General features: G+C 38.3%; 1 protein-coding gene across 7 annotated transcripts in view; it reads right to left on the bottom strand.

The window, feature by feature from the left end:
- The window catches only part of nhsb (Nance-Horan syndrome b (congenital cataracts and dental anomalies)), a 47,094-nt gene that overhangs the window by 14,706 nt on the left and 7,113 nt on the right, over positions 1-25,275 (bottom strand). Inside the window, exon 1 of one of the 7 annotated variants that reach the window (XM_016675412.1) lies at positions 788-1,005. The exons of the other annotated variants lie outside the window; for them this stretch is intronic. Within the exon in view, the coding sequence (XP_016530898.1) occupies positions 788-836 (49 nt within the window). The 5' untranslated portion in view covers positions 837-1,005. Of the gene's footprint in view, positions 1-787; positions 1,006-25,275 lie in introns of those variants that run through there. 7 annotated transcript variants of the gene reach the window in all.

The raw sequence follows: 25,275 nt of genomic DNA, 5'->3' as shown, positions 1-25,275 counted from the left end.
TCTAGAAATAGTGGATGGAACTCCATGAAAACGTATGAAACAAAACCATAAATGGGATTTTTGATTGGTTTACAGGTTCATTCATTCTTTTTACAAAAGTTTTTTCATCGAAACATTTATTAACATTTCTGGTAAAACGTATGAAAAATAATTAAACAATATTGCAGCCACATAATCTCACACTGAAGAGTTATTCTTTAAATATAACCATCAATTTGAGGACATTAATGTGCTAGTCACTGGCAATTAGGACAGTTCCTATAAAATAAATGTACTTTAAGTGTTTTTGGAAGTTAATTATGTTATCTAGGAATATTATAGCAATAATCCTTGACTTCCTGTTATTCTGGGGTATTGAGATGATGTCGCCCAATGGGCCCATTTCTTTTAACCATTCTTCATGATGATAAGGTCAAAAGAACAAGACATTCAAAGAAAGGCAGATCAGAGTTGATCTTTAAAGTCATAAAACACAAAACACACAAAGCTCGACCATGTACCACCTTTAGAAACGTTCAGGAGTTGCTGATCACATTTTGTGACATAATCTTAAACTGAGCTTCCATTCACAAAACCTTAATGTTACAACAATCACACTGCATCAGCTGCATAAACAAGCTGGTGTGATAAAACTCCACATAGCACTCGTTTTCCTGACGCTCATACGTCAGAGCAACAACAAAGCAACATCTCATTCACTCTAAAGATATTTGACATTCCGGACAACAACATGAACTAAAGAGGGAATAAAACACGACAAGACAAACAGGGATGCAATAGACGGTACCTTTGGACTGTACGGGGGCACAGCCCAGACCAAGACAAGCCAACGCCATGATAAGAAGCCGTCTGCTCTGTCTTTCCCACGATTTTTTGCTTTCTACGCAGCCCCTCCTTTCTTCCTGCAGAATCCTTTTCGTCTGTTGCTCAGTAGCATCGCCTCACTTAGTCCTGCAGAGAACTTGCTGAAGCATTCCCTTGCAAGTCCAGCATCCAAACTAACAGCATTTGGAGACACATAGACCCTCCCCCCTCTTCACCCACCCACCCGATTCTGTTCCCCATTCATTGGTTCTGTCATTAACATGTTTTTTTCTTCTTCTTTTTTTTTTCTTTATGTTAACAATCCTTCTCTATGTCCACATTATGGTTTAGCGGTAAGGCAAGCCTAGGCTGTGTCACAACTGAAATTTCTGTTTTTTTTTTTCCTCTAATTTGTCTCTCCAGTTCACCCCCTCATCTGCGTGCCTCAGATGGTAGGATCCTGCCTGTGCATGGCCTGTCACTGACCGTAATCTCTTTATGATGCAGTAATATGCGAAGGGAGGGGGAGATTCAGCCTCAAAGTATTAATGTATTAATCCACCACATGCTGGGAACATGTATCACATGCTCAGGCCTTCTACTGCTGCCATCAGAGAGTGAAGACCTTAGAGAGGGTTTATGCAGGAGTATAGTGATTCATTGTAATTGCCAGCTGCTGATAAACTGTAAACCAAAAAGGAAGCATAAAAATACAAATAAATAAAAAAACAAATAAATAAAAAAAAATCACAAACACAATTACCTATAGGTATTGCTGAATGACGGCATCAAGAAAACTTTGTTTGTCTGGTGAAGGTAAAACATTCCCGTGTGGTCACAAGATACACGGCATGAGACGTAGAACACAGATAGGCAGAGAGAGTGGAAGAGCACCCTGCCTGGTAATCTGCTGTAATCTGGAGCTCTGGCAGCTCACCGACTTTGGAATAGAGCCGCCAGAGCCAGCGGCCCGCTCGAGGAGCTTTCAACCTCCCGCCATGCCCCAGAACGACACGGACCAGCAAAAGCTGCACACACGTGGGTTTGCAGGCTTTGCCGCGGTGGTCAGCACCAGCAGGCAGGAGAGAAGATCACTGTGAATTTTAAATGTGCATATGCTCCTTGCGGTTTGTCTCATTTATTTACAGCAGATTTCCCCAACATGACTGCAGGGAGCTTCTTAATAGCTTGTAGCCCCTGCGGTTGTTTGTCAGGTTGCAGTGTCTTATGTGAAACATCAATGCTGGGTCACACAGACATCTTGAGCACACATAATGTGTTATTCTTTGAAAAGACTCATGGTTGTAGTTCCATTACATTACGGATAGGTTTAATGTTCAATTTTTTTTTTTAGCATTTGTTTCTTAGTTGCTTCTAATAAAAGACTGATGAAACATCTTGTGCTATCTTTTCCCTCAACACATTTCCTCAAGACTAAAATGAATAAATCATTCTTGCTCACTAATCCACAGTGGCTCTTTTTTTTTGTTTTTTTTGTTCCTCTTCCTTGGTTCCACTCTCTGCTCTAACCTGCACCGCATTCATGTTTAACACTGTGTGCTCATTCTTATTAGGCTGTGAGAGCTTCCTTTAATGTGAGTCACAGAGTACGACAGTGAAACTAAAAGGTTTATTTATAGCGTTCTCTATGTCACAGTGACTCAGAGTCAAAGAAAAATATCACCAATGCAACAGGATTATTTTTCTGAAGCTGCTTTCAAAGTTCGCTTTACCAACTCAGAGAAAAAACAACCTCCTCTACTGCCCCTCGGTGGTGAAAAATGAAAACTACAGACTCTCAGACAAAGCTGTGTCTGTGGCTTGGCAGAAATCAGTGTAATTAAGTTATTTGTAAGTGCTGGGAGAGTTTTTCGGCTTAGAAACATATACGCAGTTAAGTCTGTTTGCAAACTCAGATTCACATGAAAGCATGTAACGTGTCAATTTTTTTCCCAGTAAATGTGTTTCTGTTATGGTCACTTGCATGAAAGTGAAAATCCAAGTAATCCTCACAGACAAACAAATCAAAGCAAGCAAGTCAGTAAATTTGGGTATGTGTGATAAAGTATAACGCCATAGGAAATAAGTACTGAACACATGAAGACAATTAGCCGTAAAAAGGAATAGGAAGCCAACAAAACAGCTAAAATCTCTTAGTAGAGAAAGCAGTCCTGTGCCCAATCAGTGCCAGATCTAAATGATGGCTCATGAAATTAAAGGGAAACCCTCAAGGCTGTTCCAGCCAACTCAGAAAATTAATTGGAATAGTTTTTTAAAAGTTAACGAGCACTTGTTGAAACCTTCAGAGAGACCTGGAATTAGCTGGTAGAGTTTTGCCATGGAAAAAACAAGTAACACACTAAACTACAGTGTTCTGCAAGCCAACTCAGTTCACAAGAAAAAGCTGATGTTCATTAAACGTTCTGGTTGACAAACCGATCCAATATTGGGAAAATAAAGAACTAGGCGCTTTGGCTGTCATTGCACACTCAAAGTTTAGAGAGGCAAGAGCACTACACGTCACCCCCCAAAATACCAACCCAACAGCGATCATTAGAGGTGGGAACGTCATGGTGCAGGACTGTCTTTAGGAAAACCGTGCTTGGAGACTATATATAACTAATTTTATTTATTTAACCTTTATTTATACAAGGTAAATCTGACTTAGACACAGGGTCTCATTGTCAAGTGACTTGTTTTCAATAGATGTACAAATAAACAACAATACGTTAAATCGACCGTAGTCAGTACCATCAAACGAGAAACACAACTCAAAATAAGACAAATCCACTAAAAGGTGTGAAGATAAAAAAGCAAACAGAGGCGCCCCGAATCTTGGAAATCTAAAGACAGTGGCAGAAACAACTAAACAACAAAATACAACTTGCTTCTCGGTACAAGGAAAATCTTTAACTTGTCGAAAGGGCTTTTTTTTTTTTTACTACCATAAGTCCCACTAAATCCTCCAGAAAGTGTGTGTGTGGGTATGCGTGTAGGTGTGTGTGTCGTCCTGTATTGCATGCCACCTTTTGGCCAAACAAAAACCACTATGATTAGCATAAACACTGTCAGGTAAAAAAAGATACTGAATCGTATATTTCTAAATTGAAACAAGGATTTCAAGCTCATTTCCTAGACAAAAATGTTAAGAAAAACACAACGCACCTCAACTTAACCATCTCAGCTTTAAAAAAAAATTGCAGTGTAAGGAAGGTTCAACTTTATTAGACTTTGAGCTTGGTTTTGTATTTTAGTTCTCAGAGCCTAAGTTAGATCAGCGAATGCAACACAGCTCTGGAGGCAAAGCTAGTATCACGAGATTGGGTGTCCATGTCGTTGTTGGTCATGGCTCTCACTGCTCACTGCCCGGACATTGCTAAACGCTGTCTGTGCCAGAGCTAGAGGCCGGAAACCACACAGTTCTTGCGTTGAAACAGCTCAGTTGCCATTGTAACTCATTGTTGCTGGGAGAAGTAAAGTTCATGCAAGAGGCCCTTCTTTTTTTGTCGTGTATCTTCGCTACCCACACACCTCCGTCACACCGGAAACCAAAAGCACGACAGTAGTCAACCTAACATTTACTGCAGTTGCAGGTGTTCTTTTTATAGATTCCCTCCAAAAATATAATCTGAGAGCACCACTGTATAGACCGGCATTAGGTGTGTGGGAAGATGTCACCCTGGCACACACACACACACTCACTGACAGCAGTGAGTGTGTGTGTGTGTGTGTGTGTGTGTGTGTGTGTGTGTGTGTGCGCGCGCATGTGTGTGTGTATGTGGAGGGAAACGAAGTTAAACCAATCTCTGAGTGTGCTTGTCAAGCCTTCTTCAGCCAGCATTATTCCACCACTGTGTGTGTTAAGGTATGTGTGTTTGCAAAAGCTTTAGCCATGTTGGTGGAATGGCACAAGACAAGCCATCGCCCATGTTATTTTTAACTGCGTGTCTCCATGGAAACCGGCACATATGCTGGGAGGGGGGTGATCTCCTGCTGAGCATGTGTTATAGAGGACTCCTACCACTGGTCATAGCGTGTCTGCATACGTGTCTGTCTGTGTTTGTTTTAGAGGGGATCCCATTCCTTAATTAAACCATGCACAATAATTGGTGTTTAAACTAGTTTGTAGAAGTTTTGTATTTGAGCTTGTTTATGTCTGCTGACCTATCACAAGCCCTAGGAAAAGACAGCTGGGTGTATGGAGACAGGGAGAAGAAAATCTTCTAAGTCAAAAATGTTTAAAGTTTCAAACTTCGATAATTATTGACAGTAATATTTAATACTTTAATAGCTGCGCTGTTATACACTTCGACCAGTGAGTCAAAGTGGGATCAGATTATCCCACAATCTGATCATGAACCAAACTTCCCCCATCATAAGTCTAATTTTACAGTCTCTATCTCAGTGGCATATCAACTCCAATTTTCCATGTACAAATTGCACCATAAGTCAACATCTCAGCATCAACTTTAAGGGTTTTGTGCTAAGTATCACAGTCACTATCAATCATAAGGGAATGTCTTGTGCAAGGCAAACATTTGAAACTTCTGTAAATATTCCTTACACAAGTATCTGCTGCAAAAAGTGGTTTATAAATAGTCTATAAACAGCCATATAACTTTTGAGTGGGCGTCTTACTCTGGCACTTTTCTGGCTTCCTCCACTTAAGCTGTGTAAGCGTTTTTTATTAATTGGAACATATGGATATTTAATCTCAATTTTAACAATACAGAATATGTGGGTAATATAAATAAGTCATATAAATGGAAAGAAGCACATTTTAAAATGTTCTGCAGAATGTAATAAAAGTGGTAATTTCTGAGGAGTAATAAATTAGGATTATTTATTCTCACTTAGAATGGCTGAAATCACATAATCTACAGCACATGATTAGAACATCATCACTCATAATTTTGAAGGGTGTTTGAACCATTCATCAAGTACAATATGTTTGAACAGATTTCGTTGAATCGCCTATTTATTTCAGACTTTTAGGTTTTTGTTTAGTTTTGTTATTGCGCTCTAGAACAAGTCACAATTGTTGCACAATCCAAGACTGATTCTTGTGGCTTTATTCATTTAACTTTGACTATTGGGTATTTAATTATTTTATCTCAGGGGGACTGTCCTCCTTAAGGAGAATTTTCACCACCAATTATTTTTCAAAATAATTGAAAAATATGTTGAAATTACTTATGCTCAGACATTTAGCTACACCAGACCTGCATGATATTGGAAAAAACAATAAATGTCCCGATAAAATCTGAAAGAAAAATACTTTTAAAAATGTTCTTTAAAATGTGATTAAATAAATTCAATTTCTGATGTGGAATGAGGTATGATAACCACACAATTTCACACAGACATTTCACATGACGTGCAGGTTTGTCCTGTTTAAACCTCAATCATTTGGTTTGGTACTCCTGACTGTTGAAATGAGAGTGAAAACCATGAGCTGCATAAGGCCTTCAGACACCAGGTTGCTGCCAAGTATGGTAAGAGATTTTTAAAGGAATTTGAAATCAACCACACCACTGCACAGAAAACAGAATACAACAACTACTACTAACATGCCCAAGAAAGCTCTTCCTAAAATCAGACTGCAAGACAGACATTAAACGAAGTCTCCAAAAACCACAAAATGACGCCACAGGATCATCTAGCTATATATGGCTGTAACTGACGTAAAAGTGTTTGCCTCTACAATCAGACTGCAGAGGCCAAACTGTCATGGGAAATACTCTAACAGGAAAAAGTTTACTGCCTAAGGCGAGAGTAAAACTTGCCACAGAACTCTATGTTCCAGGAGTTTGTAGAAATGTTCTTTGGTCAAGTGAGTATGAAATTAAAATGTGAGGACGCCAGAACAGACGACACAGCGGTCTAAACCAATCAGCCTTCCAAGAAAAGACCCTCACCCTCACAACAACTGTGAAGCTTGGAGGTGGAGGTGTGATGAGCTGCAAATGATTTGCAGGCATCAGATGGAGCTTTGAGAAAATGTGAGACCATCTGCTCAAAAAAGGAAGTTGAAGCTGAACTGGACATCTTCTCCACCAAGGACTGGAGGAAAAAAAAAAAAAAAAAGAAGAAGTTTTTTGCCAGTTCTTAATCTCATTAAGATGCTGTTGGGTGGCTTGAAATGGACTGCTCAGGTCAGAAACTTTAACATCTCACAGCTGATAGTGAGGAGTGGGAGCAACCTTCCTCCTATCAGTGTCAGAGGCTGGTAATGACTACAAGAAGCATCACATTAAAGTTTTTTCAGCAAAAGGCGACAAGACTAGCTATGTAGGGTGTCATGACTTTTTTGCTCACCCAGAAAATACATTTTTGTTGATAACTTCTGTTTAATTAGTAAAATAAAGATAATTCAGTCAAATCACTACATGTGTTTGTAAGACTTTATTGAAACGTGATCCATGTTAGTCAATAAAACTGCAATAATAGTACGTGACATCATTATTCACCAAAACTACCTTTATGTTTAAATAATTGCTTCATTGATTCAGTGTAAACTCATTGAATCAATGAGTTTACAGTGACTGTAGTTTTTCCTCTGTTGTTGGGTTGAGGTTTGTGTCGGATGATGACATTCTTCTATAGTTACACAAGCCATCCCGCAGAACTGAGTGAACATCTTTGTTTCTATGGAAACAACTTAAAGATTAAAGCCGTGAAGAGTGAGCCAGAGCGATTCCCATAAAGCCCTCTGCCTGGGGATGTCGGGAGAAGAAAGAGAAGAGAAGCAGACAGAGTGTGAAAGAACAAGAAGAGGAGTGTGCACGTGGGCTGTTTGCTGAGTTTGGTGTCTTTGGTCACTTTATGGTGGAAATCTGTAGCGAGGCAAATCCAGAGCGGACAGAAACACAGAGAGCTGTTCTTGTGTTGACTTGCTTCATTAGAAAGCATAAGTACATCAGAATCCTGACATGCTGTAAGTTGAACTATAACCTTTATCTTAAAAACAAAATGACAAACATGATTTTTCTTTTCTCTCGTACTTTTGTTCCAGTTGTTTTTGAGTTAGATTAGCTTAAACACTATGAGGATAACTTTGGAAATTCAGGAACCCTTTGGCAAAACTTTCTTTGCCTAAAACCAAATTGATTAATTGATTCATTCTTTCGTTCTTTTTTTTTTTCAGGGTTACTGGATCCTTTTCGCAGCTTTTAGAAGGCATAAAACACCGCAGAAATCCAGGACTGCTTGTGAGTCTGTCACAATGCTAACATCAAACCCCATGTGAGAATCAACTATGCATACACTTATTCACTACTCAGATACATTTTAAAAAAGCCTCAGTTAATGCTGCATGCATATTGTTGGAAACTTTGATCCCTCTAGGGCATATCCACACATATATGAGGAGAGCATGGAAACCCCACACAGAGAGGTCCCAGATGAAATCCACACTTTCTTGCTTCACCTTGGAATCAATGTGTTAAATTAATAAAGAAACGGCTTTACATGCAGTTCTCCTTTAAGCAAACCAACCAAAAGTATTTGATTATGCATTGTCCTATATATATGCAGTGTCAATGTGGTTTGACATAAAACAGGAGCGAAACACACATCAATGCAGCTGTCTACTACTGTCAGGCAACTACAATTATTATATTAAAAACAAAATATGAAAGCAAAACAGTTTAATTCCCATAAAAAATTTAATTTGCTACGAAACACAAAAAGTAAAGTACATGTGCCAAAAGTCCAGTAGTCTTTTGCCCTTCCTGTATATAAACTACATATAATTTAAAGAGAAAATCTATATCAAAAAGACATGCACTGTATTTTTCATCGGCTTATTTGAAGACAGAGCATAACTAGAGCTGTTTTTAATGCACAAGTGTTGCTATGACGTGTCTAAACCCTAAAACGCGGTTCTTTACCCTGAGTAAAGCAGCTTTTGTTCTCCAAAGGGTGGCGACTAAATCTGTGCGTTACACACGTGCATATTTTAATCCCAAAAATGTCTTTAAAGTGCACAAACGGAGACACGCAAATCTTTAACTATATACCAAGGCCTCTTTGTGCCATTCTTTGTCTCTCTCGATCAATTTGCATGTATTCTCTGTTTGGATCCAATGTATGTGTTTCCCATCCATGTCCTCCACGCTTTCTTGTCTTCCCCTCTGACTCCTACCCCCCCCTCCCCCTGGGTGATGCCAGTGCTGTTGTCAGGCTGGAGCTGAAAGCAGCCAATCGTGTGGTTCTGCGCTGAAGAGCTCTGGGGTGATGTTAGGCAGTTTCATGCTCATACGATGAGCTTTGCCAAATGTAGGTCATGCTTCTCCTCTCGCTCTCTCTCTCTCTCTCTGTTACTCTCACTTTTACTCACACACATGCACAAGCACAAACCTCTTCACCCTGTCACTGATGCGCACGCACACATACACAAACCCACAGAAAGGGGGACTAGATAAAGGGGCATGTATTTTCATCACATAAGCACACAAAGCTTGCTGCAGACAGCCAAATGTGTGCTCATACAAACAGAAATAAATCTGTCCCGCTGCACACATTCCCTCAGACTCAAACAAGGTAGGTAACGCTGCTCCGTGGCGACGCGCTCACCTGTTTGGTAGCAGATGATAGATTTGTTCTTCACTGAATGGATGCTTAGTAAAAAAATGATGGGTTACTTCTACAATAAAGTAAAGAAATGATCCGATAAATAAAAAGATTAATGTTCACACAGAAAAACATCTCCGCCTGCCTTCTCTTGAACTCTTGTTGAACTGCTTTAGCCTGTGCAGCAGAATAGCCAAGGATAAACTTGGATTTCGTTTTCAAACACTGAGATTTATCGTTGCAGCATTGTATTGTTTTTTTTGTTTGTTTTTTTTACATAGAATGAGGAAATCAAATTGTTTCTTCTTCAACTCATCCTTTCGATAAGCTTTTTGTTCTCCACTTATTTAATAAAATAATATTTGTAAGCCAGCTGAATGTGAAAAAAGCACAACTTTAAATGGAAGCTTTAGTTCTCACCAGAATCATTCATTTAATACTTTCTGATGTTTTTAACAACACATTTTCCTATGCTCTCAATGCTACAGTTTCTACTTAGTCTCACACTGACATACAGTGAATTTTTTTTTTTTTTTTTTTTTTACCTTTTTGCCATCACTGTCCCCTAGTGAGTAAAGTGCTGTGAGAATTAAGGGGCGTGGGAAGTATTATGTATTTTCCAGGCACATGATTCCGTTCTATGGCACAATCAAGAAATTATGTCACCTTCAGTTGGTTTGAAAATGCTGAAACCAAGTTAAAAGAAATTTGACTTTGCATGATAGTCTTATCTAACACTTTGAAATTGTCATCTGTCTATTTAGGAGCATCCTTCCCTTTCCGACTCTCTGGGTATGTTCTCGATGAGGGAGTGAGGTTATGACTTGATATGAAGCTCAAAAAAAGTTGATTTTGTGAAACACTGGTGCTTTAAATTATGTTTGTACACTATATGACATTGAGGTTGGCTGTGGCTTTAGTGCATATGAGCAGTAAAACTTGTATAACAGAGCTCTGGCATGTATTTATGGCGAGATCAAATGTTGTATGCTACAGTGTTAATAAGCAGAAACCACTGGTTTGTTTGGCAATATCGACTTAAAAAAGCTGAAGTCGCAGCATTTGTGTTTGAATTCTACAAATTATGATTAAAGTGAAATTGTACTGTGAAACTATTGGCCTGGTTTAGTCCAACAGTCTCTCAGAGTTTTGTGTACATATCAAGGGACACAAGGTAAATTTGGTTAAACCTTTAATAAAGTGCATGGGGAGAATCAAAGTGTTTGATAAATGACCAATTTTAAATTCCAAAAAAATTAGGAACAAAATAAATTGAAAAAAAAACTCAAACAGTTTATGATATATTTATTACTGTAAGTCACATCCCGTATTATTAGCCTGTGCTAATGACTCCAAATCAGATTTATTTACAAGATGCAAACTACTGGTGTGATGACATTTCACTCCCTTTAATGACTCTTGTAGCGAGCTTTTAGGTCTCTTTAAAACTGATTTCACGTTACAACATGAACTGTTATGAAGCTTTCACAAAACACACACGCACAAACACACACACACACACACACACACACTCAGAATGAGCTCCTCCTCGGAGAGAGCATCATTTCTACGTCCCTGGGTTGCCACAGCTAAGGTTGACCTATTTTTGCCCAGACCTCTCCCTCTCTCTCCTTTTCAGTCTGTCTCTCTGCTTCACTTGCTGCAGCCCCATAATTCACCCTGCTTAATAATTCACTACAGCTTTATAAGCCTCTGTTCACTAAACAAAAGACTTTAGGAAACAACAACATTTTTATGAGACACGTTTAGTCAAGCAGCAACAATGGAACAATGTGAAACAATAACAAAACACACTCTAAGAAAATATGCATTAGAGACAGCAAGAGCACAATAACATTAGGTATCATTTTACTATTACCACAAAACCTTTACCTCTTTTCAGAGGGTGGCAAAAATTACACACAGCATTGGAATTAACAATTTTCCATTTGTAGGTTGTTGTTTTACAACTATAGATAATTTTGCAAGTCTGTTCACAGAGTAGCACGGCCCAGTGTGATTGGATGCTGGTTTGGCCAAGAACCAATAGGGGCAGCAGGAGCAAGAAAGCAGGCATACATATACACACACATACGCACGCACACACATATATGTGTGTGCGTGCGTGTGTGTGTGTGTGTGTGTGTGTGTGTGTGTGTGTGTGTGTGTGTGTGTGTGTGTGTGGGCGTGTTCGTGTGTGTGTAAAAAGCAAAAAAACAGTTATTGAAAATAAAAAGTTAAAAAAGCAACAAAAAAAATATTGATTAATTATTAATGATTGCAATAACTACATCCCACACAAAAATGATCACTGTTTAAGTACAAAAACAATCACTGTTTAGATCGGTATATTAAAGAGGCAGTAATCAACTGTTTTCAGCTGTGAAGTTTTTTATTTATTTATTTATTTTTTTTGGCTTCGGCTGATGATACTTTAGCTCAGTGTTTCTCAATTCCAGTCCTCAGGCCCCCCTGCCCTGCATGTTTTAGGTGTTTCCCTTCTGCCATATACCTGGATTGAATATTTTGGTGATTGACAGGCTTCTGCAGTACTTGATGGTCATGCAATCATTTGAATCAGCTGTTCTGGAATAGAGGCACATCTAAAACATGCAGAGCAGGGGGGCGGTGAGGACCAGGGTTGAGAAGCACTGCTTTAGCTCAACACCAGATTTATACAAACTAATCATGGTAAAATCTCATCTGTGGTCTATTGCATTGCACACACATAAACAAAGCTTGAAATAAAAATAGTTTCCACCAACCCCGTGGGAAAACTACAAAATACAACAGGAACAGGTGTAAAGTGGGAAAGACTCAACTTGTGAATTAGGAAATTCATTTAGAATAAATCTGCTAATTTCCATTCTTAAGACCTAGTTTTTATTAGTACTTATTTGGTTGAATATTATTTATTTTAAGAAACTGCTGTCACACCATACAATTTATGTTGGTATATTGAAAAGATGGATAGAAAGAGAATACTGAGAAAAATCATGACATGATGATCATGTTTGTGGTGGACGCTCCTACTACCACCACAAGGTGTTAGTATTTATTTGTTTTTCTTAATTTACATTATTCGTTACAGCTTACGTAATGCTCAAGTTAAAGTAGTTTTATTTAGACAAATGTTTTCTAATGAGTGCACACTTTAGCTAATACTTGTCTGAATTGTTTACTCACACTTGTTCTTTTGTTTTGAGGTTCTGCAAACCCAGACCAGCTGAAGGACAAAGCCTGGAGCATCATTTGTTTTTCTAAAAGACTAAAGTGGGAACTTTGCTTGTTAAAGTTTAGTTTAGTTATTTAATTGTGTCACTTTAATATTCACTTATTAATTGTGCTAAGTTAAGGTTAGTTTTATCTGTTTTATACATTGCTGTAGCTAATTTTATAATTTTTGTTCAGTTTTTATGTTGTGCTTCCCTCATGTGGCAGATTCAAGCAGCCATTTGTTCTTTGTATGAAGGTCAGTTTTGTTTGTGTTCAGTTGACCTCCGTTGAGTTGGGCCCAAATATGTTATTTATTGTTTGACTTACTTTTTATTGAAACTGGATGCTTTGTTAACTGTTTTTTTTTTAAATTACTAAATTGAACTTTTTAACACATTTTGTCCAATGATCATTGTAAGGTACAATGATCATTTTCTTTTGCATTTAATTGTATTGTGGAGTTTGTGCTTAATTTTCAAGCTTTCACATGAATGATTTATTCTGCAGTTATACCCCCTGCCACACTAATAAGTGCAAGCCTTTCATTTCTATGCAATTAGAAGACATGATCCTGGAAAGATATTGTTCCTCACTCACACCATGTACAGCGTACATACTGTATGTATCACTGCTGCAGAGTCAATGTAACCTTAACAACAATTCAGCGGCCTAATAATCTCATGCTATGTTTTCTAGATGGTTCACTCACCTCAGGGTGCTTGAAATCTAAAGTTAGGGGATGGATTTTCCACTATCTGACTAAATTATGTGAAGACACTCATTGAGTATTGAAATGTAACCATTAGATGGTCAGTTGACCATTGAATGTGCGATAATATCACCAACAAAGATGCTCAGAGGCCATTGTTAGACTATTTCTGCAATTACAAGTGAAGACTCTATTATTTCCATAAGGGGCAGCTCGTTGCACATTCACCTCCATTCAGTATTTTCTACGATGAGATCACCAACGTAGCAGGAGTGTGTGATGTTTCAGTCAGATCGATGTGACAGAGAGAGTGAGTCTCCTCGAAGAACCCAGGCCTTATTGCTCTTCTCTTACAAGCTGCCCCTTCATGTACATGACACACTCTGTCACTCAGTGTCAGACTCACACAAACATACACAACACTCTGCTGTGGTTGCACTTTCCTTCCCTCCTACTTTCTTATGTTATCATCTTGCCCTTCAAACTATTATTCCATCTAATATTCTATGTTCCCTCTCCTCTGCTTTTTTTTATCTGTAGTTAATAGAACCGAATTGTAATAACAATTAAAAGAAATGAAGAATTAAAAAAGTGAGTAATAATTTTCTTTCATGTATCAGTCAGCCAATAGTTCAGACCTGAACCACACTAACAACTTTGCATAGTGTTCAGGCACTTCATCATCATCATCAATGCAAGATCTTCACTTGGTGAAACTGAAGGCAACACTGGCTGAAAATAAGTTGTATGAAATTGCACAAGCTTAGCAAAACAATGCCTCAGTCAATGTGTGCCATAGTCAAAGTTAAAGGCGGACCAACAAAATATATATGGCCTTTGTTTTGGGTGATCACTTTTTTTGTTTTGGCCAGGCGGTGTGTTTCATACCATATTCTGCACAACATTTTAAGTCTTCGCCTTCATCTCCAGCTCAAACTACACAATTATATTGCAGGGTTCAATAGGCCACAGTGCATGAATCATGTACGACTCTTTACGTCTCGGTGCTCAGATGCGACCTGACTGCTCGCACTATATGTGTGTCTTGTATCCAGAACTGCAAAGTAAAAGAAGAAAATTTGAAGAGATGCTTTCCCAAAAAGGAGAAAATGCTCAATAAAAAAAAAAAAACTGTGCAGAGAAACCTTAACTTTTCAAAAGTTAAGGGCTTACTTTTAGTGCTGTTTTGTCTTTAAAAACATATTAATGTATGTTAATCTGAGAGAGATGAGTGTGTCCTAAATTTAGTATGCCAAGCAGAAATGCTTGGGGGAAAAAACAAAAACAAAAAAACATTTACTTTTATTTGACTCTGAAGTTCATAAACTCCAAAATTCACAAGGGGCTGTCATGATTCCGGTTTGGGTGAGGTGAGGTAAGACGCAGGCAGATCGTGAAAATGATGAATTTAATGATAAAGAGTCCACAGGGAAACAGACGTTAGACGAGGGTGATACACGACGAGGATCCGACAAGGAACACTGACAACAGGTGGGACTAAATACACTGGGAGGGTAATCACAGGAACGACACACAGCTGGGATCAATCAAGACAACACAGAGACTCAGGGGAAAACAGGACTAGACAGAAACTCAAACTCAAAAAACAGAACCTAACAGTACCCCTCCCTCAAGGGGCAGCTACCAGACGCCCCCAAAAAAAGGCACAACAGAAAACAAGGGAGATTATCGTATTTCTGTATTTCTGTATTTCTACCAGTTCCGACTTCAAACCTGCTGACGATTCTGCTTTTCCTACGAAATCACATTACTTAATGAGATAAGTGTCAGTAGTATCCAATCCATTTAGTGCGAAGTTCAGCAAGGTATTTCCACTAAATCCATTTACAGGGCTTGAAGCCTTAGTTTTTAGTTTGTTTTGGGACCCATATTTATCCTACTGCACATGCTTCTTCCCTCTCTTTAAACAGGACTAAATTGTCCTTGTATTCCTTTTAAATTGGAAAGCAATTGAGTTTAAGAATAAGCCATTAAATCTGATGAGATTTTAATGAGTTTCTTTTGCCCCCCAGTTTGTTGTTACTACTTAAACGTGCTGTAAGTATGTAGTCTGCATGCGGGTTTGCATGCAACTTGAAACCAAGACAAGCAAAGGAGCAAAACTACAGCTTCGTACATCCATTCTTTCAGACCAGCTGAAATAAAACTGCAGATATTTTCTTAGATTCAGTGATAATTTAGTAAGCTGAAGAGCGTAAAATAAAGGAACACCAACTCCACAGAGCCTGGTGAGGACCTGCAGTTGCAAATGTTGTCTTAAAAGAAAAAACCATCAAACTAATTTTACTTTCTGACAATTAGCATAAGAATGTATGTTAATAAGAGTAGTTGTATTAAAATGTGTCTGCATTGTAATCCAGTTTATGTGAGGAAACAGAAGAAGATAGAAATGAATGCTACACTCCAACCCTAATTTTCCAAATACATTATTGTGTCCAAGTTTGATCTATAAAATTTTTTGATATTGGGTAGAGACTCCATACCTGCAAATACCTAACCTTAAATAAGTCAGATTAGAGTTTGGAACAAAAAAAACAAAAAAAAGTTTGTTTGGAGCATATCCACAAAATTTTGATTTGATCCACTTAAAAAGTTGTGAACTATGAACTGTTTTTTTTTTGTCACTTTAGCAGAAAACATGGAGTGTTTCAATAATTAGCACAGAGAACATTCAAACTAGACTCCTGTGAATGTAAAACTTTAACACAGAGTAACTTTTAAACACAAGAAAGTTGGAGAAGAGCTAACTAAAAACTGCAGATGACAACTAAAACAAACAATTTAACTACACAACACCTTTTATTGCACCTAAAATACAAAAATACACCGAATTCATCATACTATCACCATCCTTGGGAGACATAAAAATTTACAGTAATCTGTTTGTTATAAGTAGTATTCAATTGGATTCATCTTATTAATGAATTATATCAAACAAACAAACAAACAAACAAACAAAAAATCATCCTTAAAGCTTACTGACCAGGTTGTGGTGTGACATAAAATATTAGCATGCTGTAAATATTAATATTTACAGTAAAACATACAAAAATCCACTGCAGACAACTGCAAAACACTAGACTTACAGAGTATTATTGTCCACAACGTGATATTAGAGAAGCACTATACTTTGTTATTATAAATTACGGTTTTATGAAGCAAGCTTGCTCTCATTACAAAAGACTTGTTTTTATGCAAAGGCTCTGCTTGTACTGTAATGAGCAGCTAAAAAGAGGAGAAAATGTATAATGCATCGTTTTCCCCTTTTATCTGGAAGATGAGAGGAGAGCCAGTTTCTGTGGGACATCCAAGTGTTGGTCACAGATTTATGCATCTGTGTTTTTGGTCTGGTGCGGTAAATAAATGTGGTGCTGTATGTGCTTTCATGTAACAAACAAAACCGACAAAAAAAAAAAAAATGTTTTGTATGGAGAGAGACCCTCAAATGTGAAAAAAAAACCTAAACTCTTCACAGTAGATAAATAAGCCTAATCAGTAAAAACAATGATTTGATTGATGCTCTGTTGATGAAATGCTCTCAGTAGTACAAGCACCAAAAAGTGCCAAATCTACATTAAAACGCATAAGCAGGGGATAATGGGCGACGTGGTTGTGTGAGATCAGTGCTATCCGGGCCGCGGCAGCTCTGCAGCGATAAACGTCAGATGGCGTAGATGCGCTGGACAAAGATTGAGGTGGGGCAGTATCATCCTCAGGATCTCTGGTTCTGATCCAGGGCAAGCCATATGGCTCAGCTTCACTTTAACAGCCACGGATTAAATGCTTTGTTTGCGCGGGACTGAAGCGGCGTTTCTCAGTGGTGGTCCTGGCAGGTTTTGGACGAGTCAAACGCCACTGATTCAAATGATTGAATTAGCTCCTCGACGGGTCATCTAGTTAATCAGAAACTTGTTAATGACCCGTCAGGCTAAATCGTGTGTCCAAGAAAGGAAATATTTGAAACGTGTGATGCACCTCTTGCTCTTCCGACCTTTTGTAAAATAAAACATATCCAACAACGAGACCAACACATGTTGTTACATACCCATCAGTTATTATGAAGAAAACCCTGGTCTGTTTATTGTCCCAGCCTATTATTTGCTTGATGATTACTACAGAAAAGTTGCTGGTACAAGCAGTCAGGATGTACCTCACCGTGACCCCAGTGACCACTGGAGGCAGGCTTCAGTCCCAGGATTAAGCAAATGGATGAATGCATTCATTTACTTTATTAAACTGAAGATTTTTAAGACCTTTTTTTCGAGGTCATGGCTTTATAAACAAGTATCTTTAGTGTATTATAAATCAACGTTACAAATCACAGCAAAATTCATGTGGTTTACATTTTAATTTGTTTCATTCAGTAAATGCCTTTTGAATGCACATTTAGGAATTAACACACAATCTGCTCAATAAAAGCTAAATTCTACCAATTGTTGAAAAATCTGCCTTTTGCTAATCCTATCGCAAACAACTACACGTGAACTGGAAGCAATATTGCAATAAAAATATAATAAAATCACTCAGACATTGGTGTCTTGTTGACCCATTTTTTGCCACAGTTTCCCACTTTACTGCTGATGGCCTGAAGTCAAATATTAATTTGTTCTGTAGTTTTATTCTCTAATTTGTAGGCATTGATCTTACACTTTCACACAATGATCACATCATTCGGTAAGAACGATTTTGAACTGTAAACTTACATTATGTCAAATTCTTCAATAAAAATCAACTGTAAGTGTAAAAACATAGTTTTTGACTATTTGACCAGCTATTAGAAATCTAGCTATGAAGCCCCAACAGAGGAGCTTCATAGCTAGATTAAAGCTCTACAAAAGTCACTAAAGAATTGTGACTTTTGCATGTCAGGTTATTAATCTGCCGTCACATTTCATCTGTGGGGACTTTGCCTCAGTGGAGTAATCTGCTGGGTAAAGCTCAATCACACATGCAGACACAATAGAGCGGAGGAGTCCTCCTGCAAGAGACACGATTGGTTAATTGTAATTTCTTGCTACTGTAATTATTCGACTGTGCTGTGATAATTACTAGATCATAGAATGAGAGCAGGATCTGTCAGGATACTGTAATTATTTTTTTTTTTAAATGTTGTATCTAGAGTATTATTACTAGATTTTATTGGCTAAACAATTCAGTTTTGGTGCGCTACCTGCTTATTTCTGCTGTTTTCTACCATATGGAACCAGACTGAAACGTCTCAATCAGATTTGAGTGGGTGGGTCTTTGTAAAACACATAAGCTTTCCTCAGGCTGTAGCTGTGGCATGGGGTACTGTCGTCTCCCGATGAAGGTTTTTAATTGGAGGCGGGTTCAGGGTTTCTAACATTTTCATTTTACTCGTTTTAGATTACTGATGAAAATATGTTTTTGTTGCTGTCTTAACAAAAGTTTCATCACACTGCAGTGACATTACAGAAGCCTGACACGTGTAAAGGTTACTTTCATTAGCAATCTGCCAAACGTACAGTTCTCATCAGGTCTGAATCGGTGATGCAACAGGCTTGCAAACACACTAACTAAAGATCTGACCAAACGGCGTGCCAGGAAAGGCACAAAGAAGCAAGATCTGAAGGACGGCATTGTTTTCACTCATTCTGCCACCATGTTTTTCTCACCGCCACATTTTTATTGCAGGAGAGACGACTTTACATTACACTTTAATACCTAGACAGTAGTTTCACAGTGAACTAAATTCACTGTAGACATTTTAAGGTCAGATCACAGTTTGCACATTTGAGCTGACAGGAATTGGAGGGGAGTGAATGAAAATGGATAAATCTCAAAAGTACAACAGAGAATTAAGAAAAGTAGAAGGAAAAAAGCTAAAAAGTCCACAAGTGGACGCAGCAAAAATGTGCCAAACTCACTGATAAGTTTGCCATTGCCACCACAAGGTTGACAGCAGCAGCAGGTGCAGGACAGATGCAGGAAGGAGAATTAGCTGTTCAGGAGGATTCACTGAATGGAACTGCTAGAGATGTTTGGTTATTAGTTACATTACATGTATTATTTATTTCCTGGGTTTAGTTAGTTTTTTTGTCACAGATTTATTTTCCTTCCTTCCTTGTTAGTGTAGCTCCTCCTTCCTCCCCTGTGCCATTTCTCTTTCTCGCCCTCAGTTTGTCCTCTCCTCTCCCTTCACACCTGCACCTTGTTTACCAATTAACACTGGTCCATTGTTCCAGCAGTCGAACTCCCATTGTTTAACCACCTCCCTTTCATCCACTCCTCGGAAGGACTCATGTACTTGATCATGTTCTTGTTCCCTATTTATTCCCTATTGGTTTGTTCCTATTTATTTATTATTTTTCATTACACTTTGCTGCTTCAGCTTGTCTCATTTTGGGTCCAACCACCGCCTAACATACATCATGACAGCAAGAGCCCCTCTTAACGGTTCAAATTAAACAAAAGTAGTTTGGGATTGGCCCAGTCAAAATCAAGCCTTATGAAGATTGTTCAGGTTTGAAAACCCTCTAATGTGGCTGGCAAGCCGTTCATACTTGGGAGCGGCTACGTATACGGCGTTTGGGGAAAATTGCCATCAGTGATTTTACAGGAGAGTTATGGATTCGACACGTAAGAACGAGACACAACCTTTTATAAACTCTGCAGTTTATGCAGGGGAGTCAGCTGCACGTTGTCTGAAGAAAAAACAAGACAAAAACAAACTACGAACCATGAAGAAGACTACTTCCTGTCATCTTCTCTGAAGCTTTCACCACTAGTGACATCCAGTTGTTGGTCACGACTCACTTAATGCGAAGAAAACTGGCTGAAAAACCACCTCGTCTTAGCATGACAACTTTTTGCCGAAAAGCGTGAGTTTTTCTTTTTTTTTTTTATTGGCATGGTTCCATTAAGCACATTTATTTTTGTAATTTCAATTTGCGCAATTCCATTGCTAATGGAAACAGAGCAAGTGTCTTCAAAGAGTCGTTGTGGATGGTGATGCTCTGGGCAAGTGGATCATAGAAAACTGTCATGACTTGCTAACAGTTTAATATCCAGCACTGATGATATGATATTTCTCTGTAACATGCTGGATGACATGTTTCAGTGCTTCTGGGATTTGGGGTTGTATTCCAGGTATTATTTGGACATTTTGGAAGCTAATCAGTTGTAAAAGGACCTTGTTATCACAGTTACAAATTATAACAACTGCCCAAAAGTAAAACATAAGAGCAGAAATCCTTTAAGCTGCAGTGCATCCAAAACCTGAGGAAGTAATTGCCAAAGACAACGCCTCAACCAAAAAATGATGAACAAAATCTCTAAAAATAACAAATCAGAATGAGCATAGTAGAGGTAATCCAACATGCTGCCAACATGAGCAGTGTGATTCTAGAGGGTTTTTTTTTGTTTATTTTTTTTTCCCTACTCTGACTATTTCTGTCCAATATTGTAATTTGTTTGATCTCAAACATTTGGGTGTGAGAAAAAAAAATCAACAGCTGTAGAGCTGTAGTCATTCCTGTAAGCTGAAAAGCACAACCTAACATTTATTTTCCTTTATATCCTTGAGCACACTCTACTGACCTCTCCCATCATCTTCTCTCTTTTACAGCTGTGCATGCCTGCAGCCATCACTACACTGCAACTCTGCCCTGTCATCCATAAGTGCATAAGGACTCGCATCATGGAGGACACAGTTCATGCATGGAAATTCTGTTTAGAGACACAGTCTTTATTTCTTCATGAATTTTTCAACCGTTGAGAGAAATTTTACTTCTCGGTACCAAAGTTTTACAGCAAAAGTTATTTTCTTTGAGAATGAAAATGCTTTCTGCTGTATGTGTGATGAGGACATTTGGATACGTGTGTTTGTGATGAAGACAAAGGTCCAGGCCTTCGTAGGTTCTCAGATTCAATTAATTGTGACAGGTATGTGGCTAATTAGTGCAGCCTTGGGTCAGCTGTCCTCACCTTTCACAAGCCTGCAGTGAAATTGGATTAATTTAACTCGCCTTAATCCACGGTATAATTCACACACAAGTAAGCTTTTCAATAAGCTACACATTGTGTTTTTTTTTTTGTTTTTTTTGGGGAGGGGGTTGTATTTTAAAGAAAAGCTAATTTTCTATATCTTTTCTGGAAACTTTCTTTTTGCTAAAAACTGATTCACATTCCACATCGCACATGCACACCTCTGGGACAGGACGACGCTCCTGTTGGCTTAAAGGCTCGGTTTGCTTGTAGTCCAATTAGTTTGGCTGGTCTTTATGGCTTGCTAAGGTTCTTAAAAAAGACAATCTGTTTCGAAGGATCTCCTTAAGAGCAGATCAGTTCTTAAAACAAGCAGCAGGCAGTCCCTCCTAAGCTTTTCTCTGACTCCATCTGTTTCCATCAGTTTCCATCTTACGTTGACAGTCTCCAAAGTCCAACCACTGTCTCCTCCACTGAAAATCCTCTCCTTTGCTCTCCATAAATAATCCTAACTCCCACAGTTCAATATATCTAAAACATTATTGATGTAGCTGGCTTTAGAAACTGGCTGGTCTAGCCATTTCAGCAATTAGGGGGTTGGGGGGAAATTACATATCAGCCAAACTACGGCAGAATAAACTAAGCCATCATAAACTGTGCATATTCTACTTTCAATAAAAATGACAGTTTAGGAAAATTGTGATAGCTCATTGATTATGTAGCTCTTCCACAAGTTCCATTTGCACAACACTTTTTATGTCTCCCTAATATGAGAAAGAAAATACAGCAAACACTAAGAAGGGCAATATGCTGCATTCAATTTACTTCGCAAGTGAGAACTCAGAATGACCCGTTCTGGTCGACGTAGTCAAAGTTGGATTTCCTGTACGCCGACATCCAAGTAGCCGTTGTTCGTAGCACCTCTCACAATCATCTGTTTGAGTTGTACTTTCCACAAACAAACACCAGTTTTGATTTCTTCAGTTTAAAGTTGCAGAAGCTACATGTACCACTGATCTTTAGGCGCTCTCTTACATCTGGACCTTGTAAAATAAACATGTCTCCACCACAGTTATTGTTGATACAAGAAGCTGCCATATTAGATCGTAAAGCCAGTGTTAAAAAACCGATCCAACTTTCTGACTACAAATGGAACGCACCATTAGGTCAGAAGAGCATTTGGAAACCTTACTGAGGGTGGTATCACTTAAAAAAAAAAGAAAAAAAAAGAAAAAAAAAGAGCTCTGCAAATGACTGGATGAAGCATCTGCTGGTCTGTCCCTATCAGGGGAAAGTTTCACTCAATCAGACAATTTTAGCATGATTATGCCACTGACTGCTGTCGCAAGTAAAAGACTTTGTGTTTCTGCCATTTTTGATCCATAGGTTGATTATTTAATATGAAAATAATCAACTGACGGAGATTTTACTGGAAGAAAGTGAAACACACTGGGCCCAGATCCAGCAATGGATGTTTGTAGAAAGACAAAGTTGAAGAACTTTTAACTTATTCTCAAATATTAGCTACACAAAACTCCCTTCGCTGTCGAGCCACAAACAGACCAAGAGCTGCTGCTGCTGACTATGGGCCTTCCTTTCTGGTCTCCAGCCATCTGTCAAACATTTTGGAGGATGATGATGGGGTCTCCAGACACAGATGACAGCAGTTCAAATGGTTCAGAGTAGCATGTCACTGGAGGATGGCACTCACACACACACACACACACACACACATCGGCAAAGAGTTTATGCATGGACAAACTCTACCGGCTCCAAACACAGTCTCAGTCAAACAGAATCAAGTTTTACTTGACAACAGAACTGCAGTGCAGTACGGTTGTCACTGCTCTTTGTGCACCAATGTTAAACACGAGCCGTCTATCATCTGCTCGCATAACTTCAGAGCACATTTATTGCTACTGTCTGCAGACCATTGAAGAATGCAATGCTGGAAACTATTACTAGAGGATGCCAACTTTATCTAGCAACAAGAATGGAAACCACTAATCTGTTTCTTTGCATTATGCACTCCAAAATCCTCAGGTGTTCTTTTTTTAAATAAAAAAAATGCAGCTTTGGTCTCTTTAAGTAAGTAAAAGCAAACTATTTAATAAATGAAGTGAATTCAAAGAGATATTGCTGTGTTCAAATTTAATATTTTTTGTCAAAAATTGTATGTCTGAAGAATAGATGTATTTTGAAATGAGCATAAAAGAAAATCTGAAATAAGAATTCACTGAGATTTATTTTGACTTACGTCATTTCTTTTTCTTTGTGCTGCATGAGTGAAATTGAACTTTGTAGATGTTCATATTTTAAAAAGAAACTTGGGAGTCTTGGCAGTACAGACAAATAATTTCCCAGAAAGCCATTGTATCAAGTTCTGTCTGCCCTGATTTACTGTTGGTTGGCTGCAGCAATGACACAAATACGGACACCTACATTAAAATGATAACATGAGAGAAGCAAAGATTCCTTCAAGGCAACAGCAGCTTGTTGTCTATTTTCAGTGTATTTCCATGTGTGGATATGTTTATGTTTGTATGATGGGAAAGAAATTTTCGGACACTATTAAAGACGCGATATAAACGTGCGAGTCCTGCAGTACGCAAAGCGTTTTATCCAAAATTAGCACAGAGGTAATAGGAGCATGGGAGCAGACAATGTGCAGTTATGATTTTACTCACCATGACATAAGAGACTCTGCGGACATCAATAAAGTGCTTAGTGTGTGAGTCTAGCAAAACTACAGCTGGTTTGCCCTGTGCAAACAGTAACAACAACAGGCAAAGCTGTCACAGCCTTTACTTTCACTCGCTCACATGTTGTGCCCAAATCTGTCGTTGACAACATGGAAGGAAGATATGTGCTGACCGTTTGTTTTTATGTGCTCTTCATATGTGATGTTTCATTTCTTTCTCTGGAATAAAACCAGAGTATACAAATTTGTTGAGTTTTCTTCTTTTTGGTAAATACCAGGTGCCATCTGATTCCTTTTTATTGTGAACGTCTGGTATGTAATTGAACTTGAGCTGACAAACAAACATTGACAGAAAAATACAAAAATGTCCTGTTTTCTGTATTTTCTTAATCTGAAATGCAGTGAAAAAAAAAAAACATTGTTCAAGACTTTGTTTTTATTGTGACATTACGTTATCTCTATAAGTTAGTGACTGAAATGTTCTTTAAAATGTTTCTCTTTCTATACAAATCTGTACCAAACACATATTCTTACCTGAAAATGAGCCATCTTCACTTGTGTGTGCACATGCATGTCAAAAACATTTAATGAAAGGTTGCTTTGTGCCAGTGAAAGCAGCTTACCAAACGCACACAAACATCATTGTTTTTATTTGATAACACTGGCAGACTGCTTAGAACTGCCTCTTTTACATGCTTATTTAGTGAGTTGGTTCAAACTGGAGAAAAACCGAGAACATTTTTTAATTATCCACAACTGAACACAACAATATTTGTTGTAATCTTAAAGAATCTAAACGGAAAAAGTTTTTGTCGGATTTAATTTTATGTGTTTCTGGTATGACTGTAAATGTGACGACGCACAATCAACAACCGCAAATAACAGCGACGAACGACAAAGCCGCTTCTCTTGGCCCGCTGGGGGTTCATTATTTACTCAAAACAAAAACAATCTGATGGGACTCTAGAAAAGAGTGTTGTTGCGTGCAGGCTGTGCCAAAAAGAGTTAGCCTATCGCTGAAGCTATTGAAGCCTAAAATACCGTCTCAATGCAAGACAAACTGCAGCAGCACAGACTCTGCTAATCTCAGCCTCCACTGTTCACATTCCTAAAGAAGCTACATGAGTGATCATGACTGAAATACCTGAAAGATTTGCACCAGTCTGATGGTTAAATAAGCTAAATAACATATTTAAAATAAGTAATATATTTGTTGTTGAGCTCATATGTCTATTTATTCAATAATTTAGCGGCAAAGACTGTATATCAACGAAAATGTTGCTTATTTTGTTGATATACAGTC

This window comes from Poecilia formosa, unplaced genomic scaffold (assembly GCF_000485575.1).
Source record: "Poecilia formosa unplaced genomic scaffold, Poecilia_formosa-5.1.2 Scaffold113, whole genome shotgun sequence".
Taxonomy (NCBI): domain Eukaryota; kingdom Metazoa; phylum Chordata; class Actinopteri; order Cyprinodontiformes; family Poeciliidae; genus Poecilia; species Poecilia formosa.
This window is presented reverse-complemented; position numbering and strand designations above follow the sequence as displayed.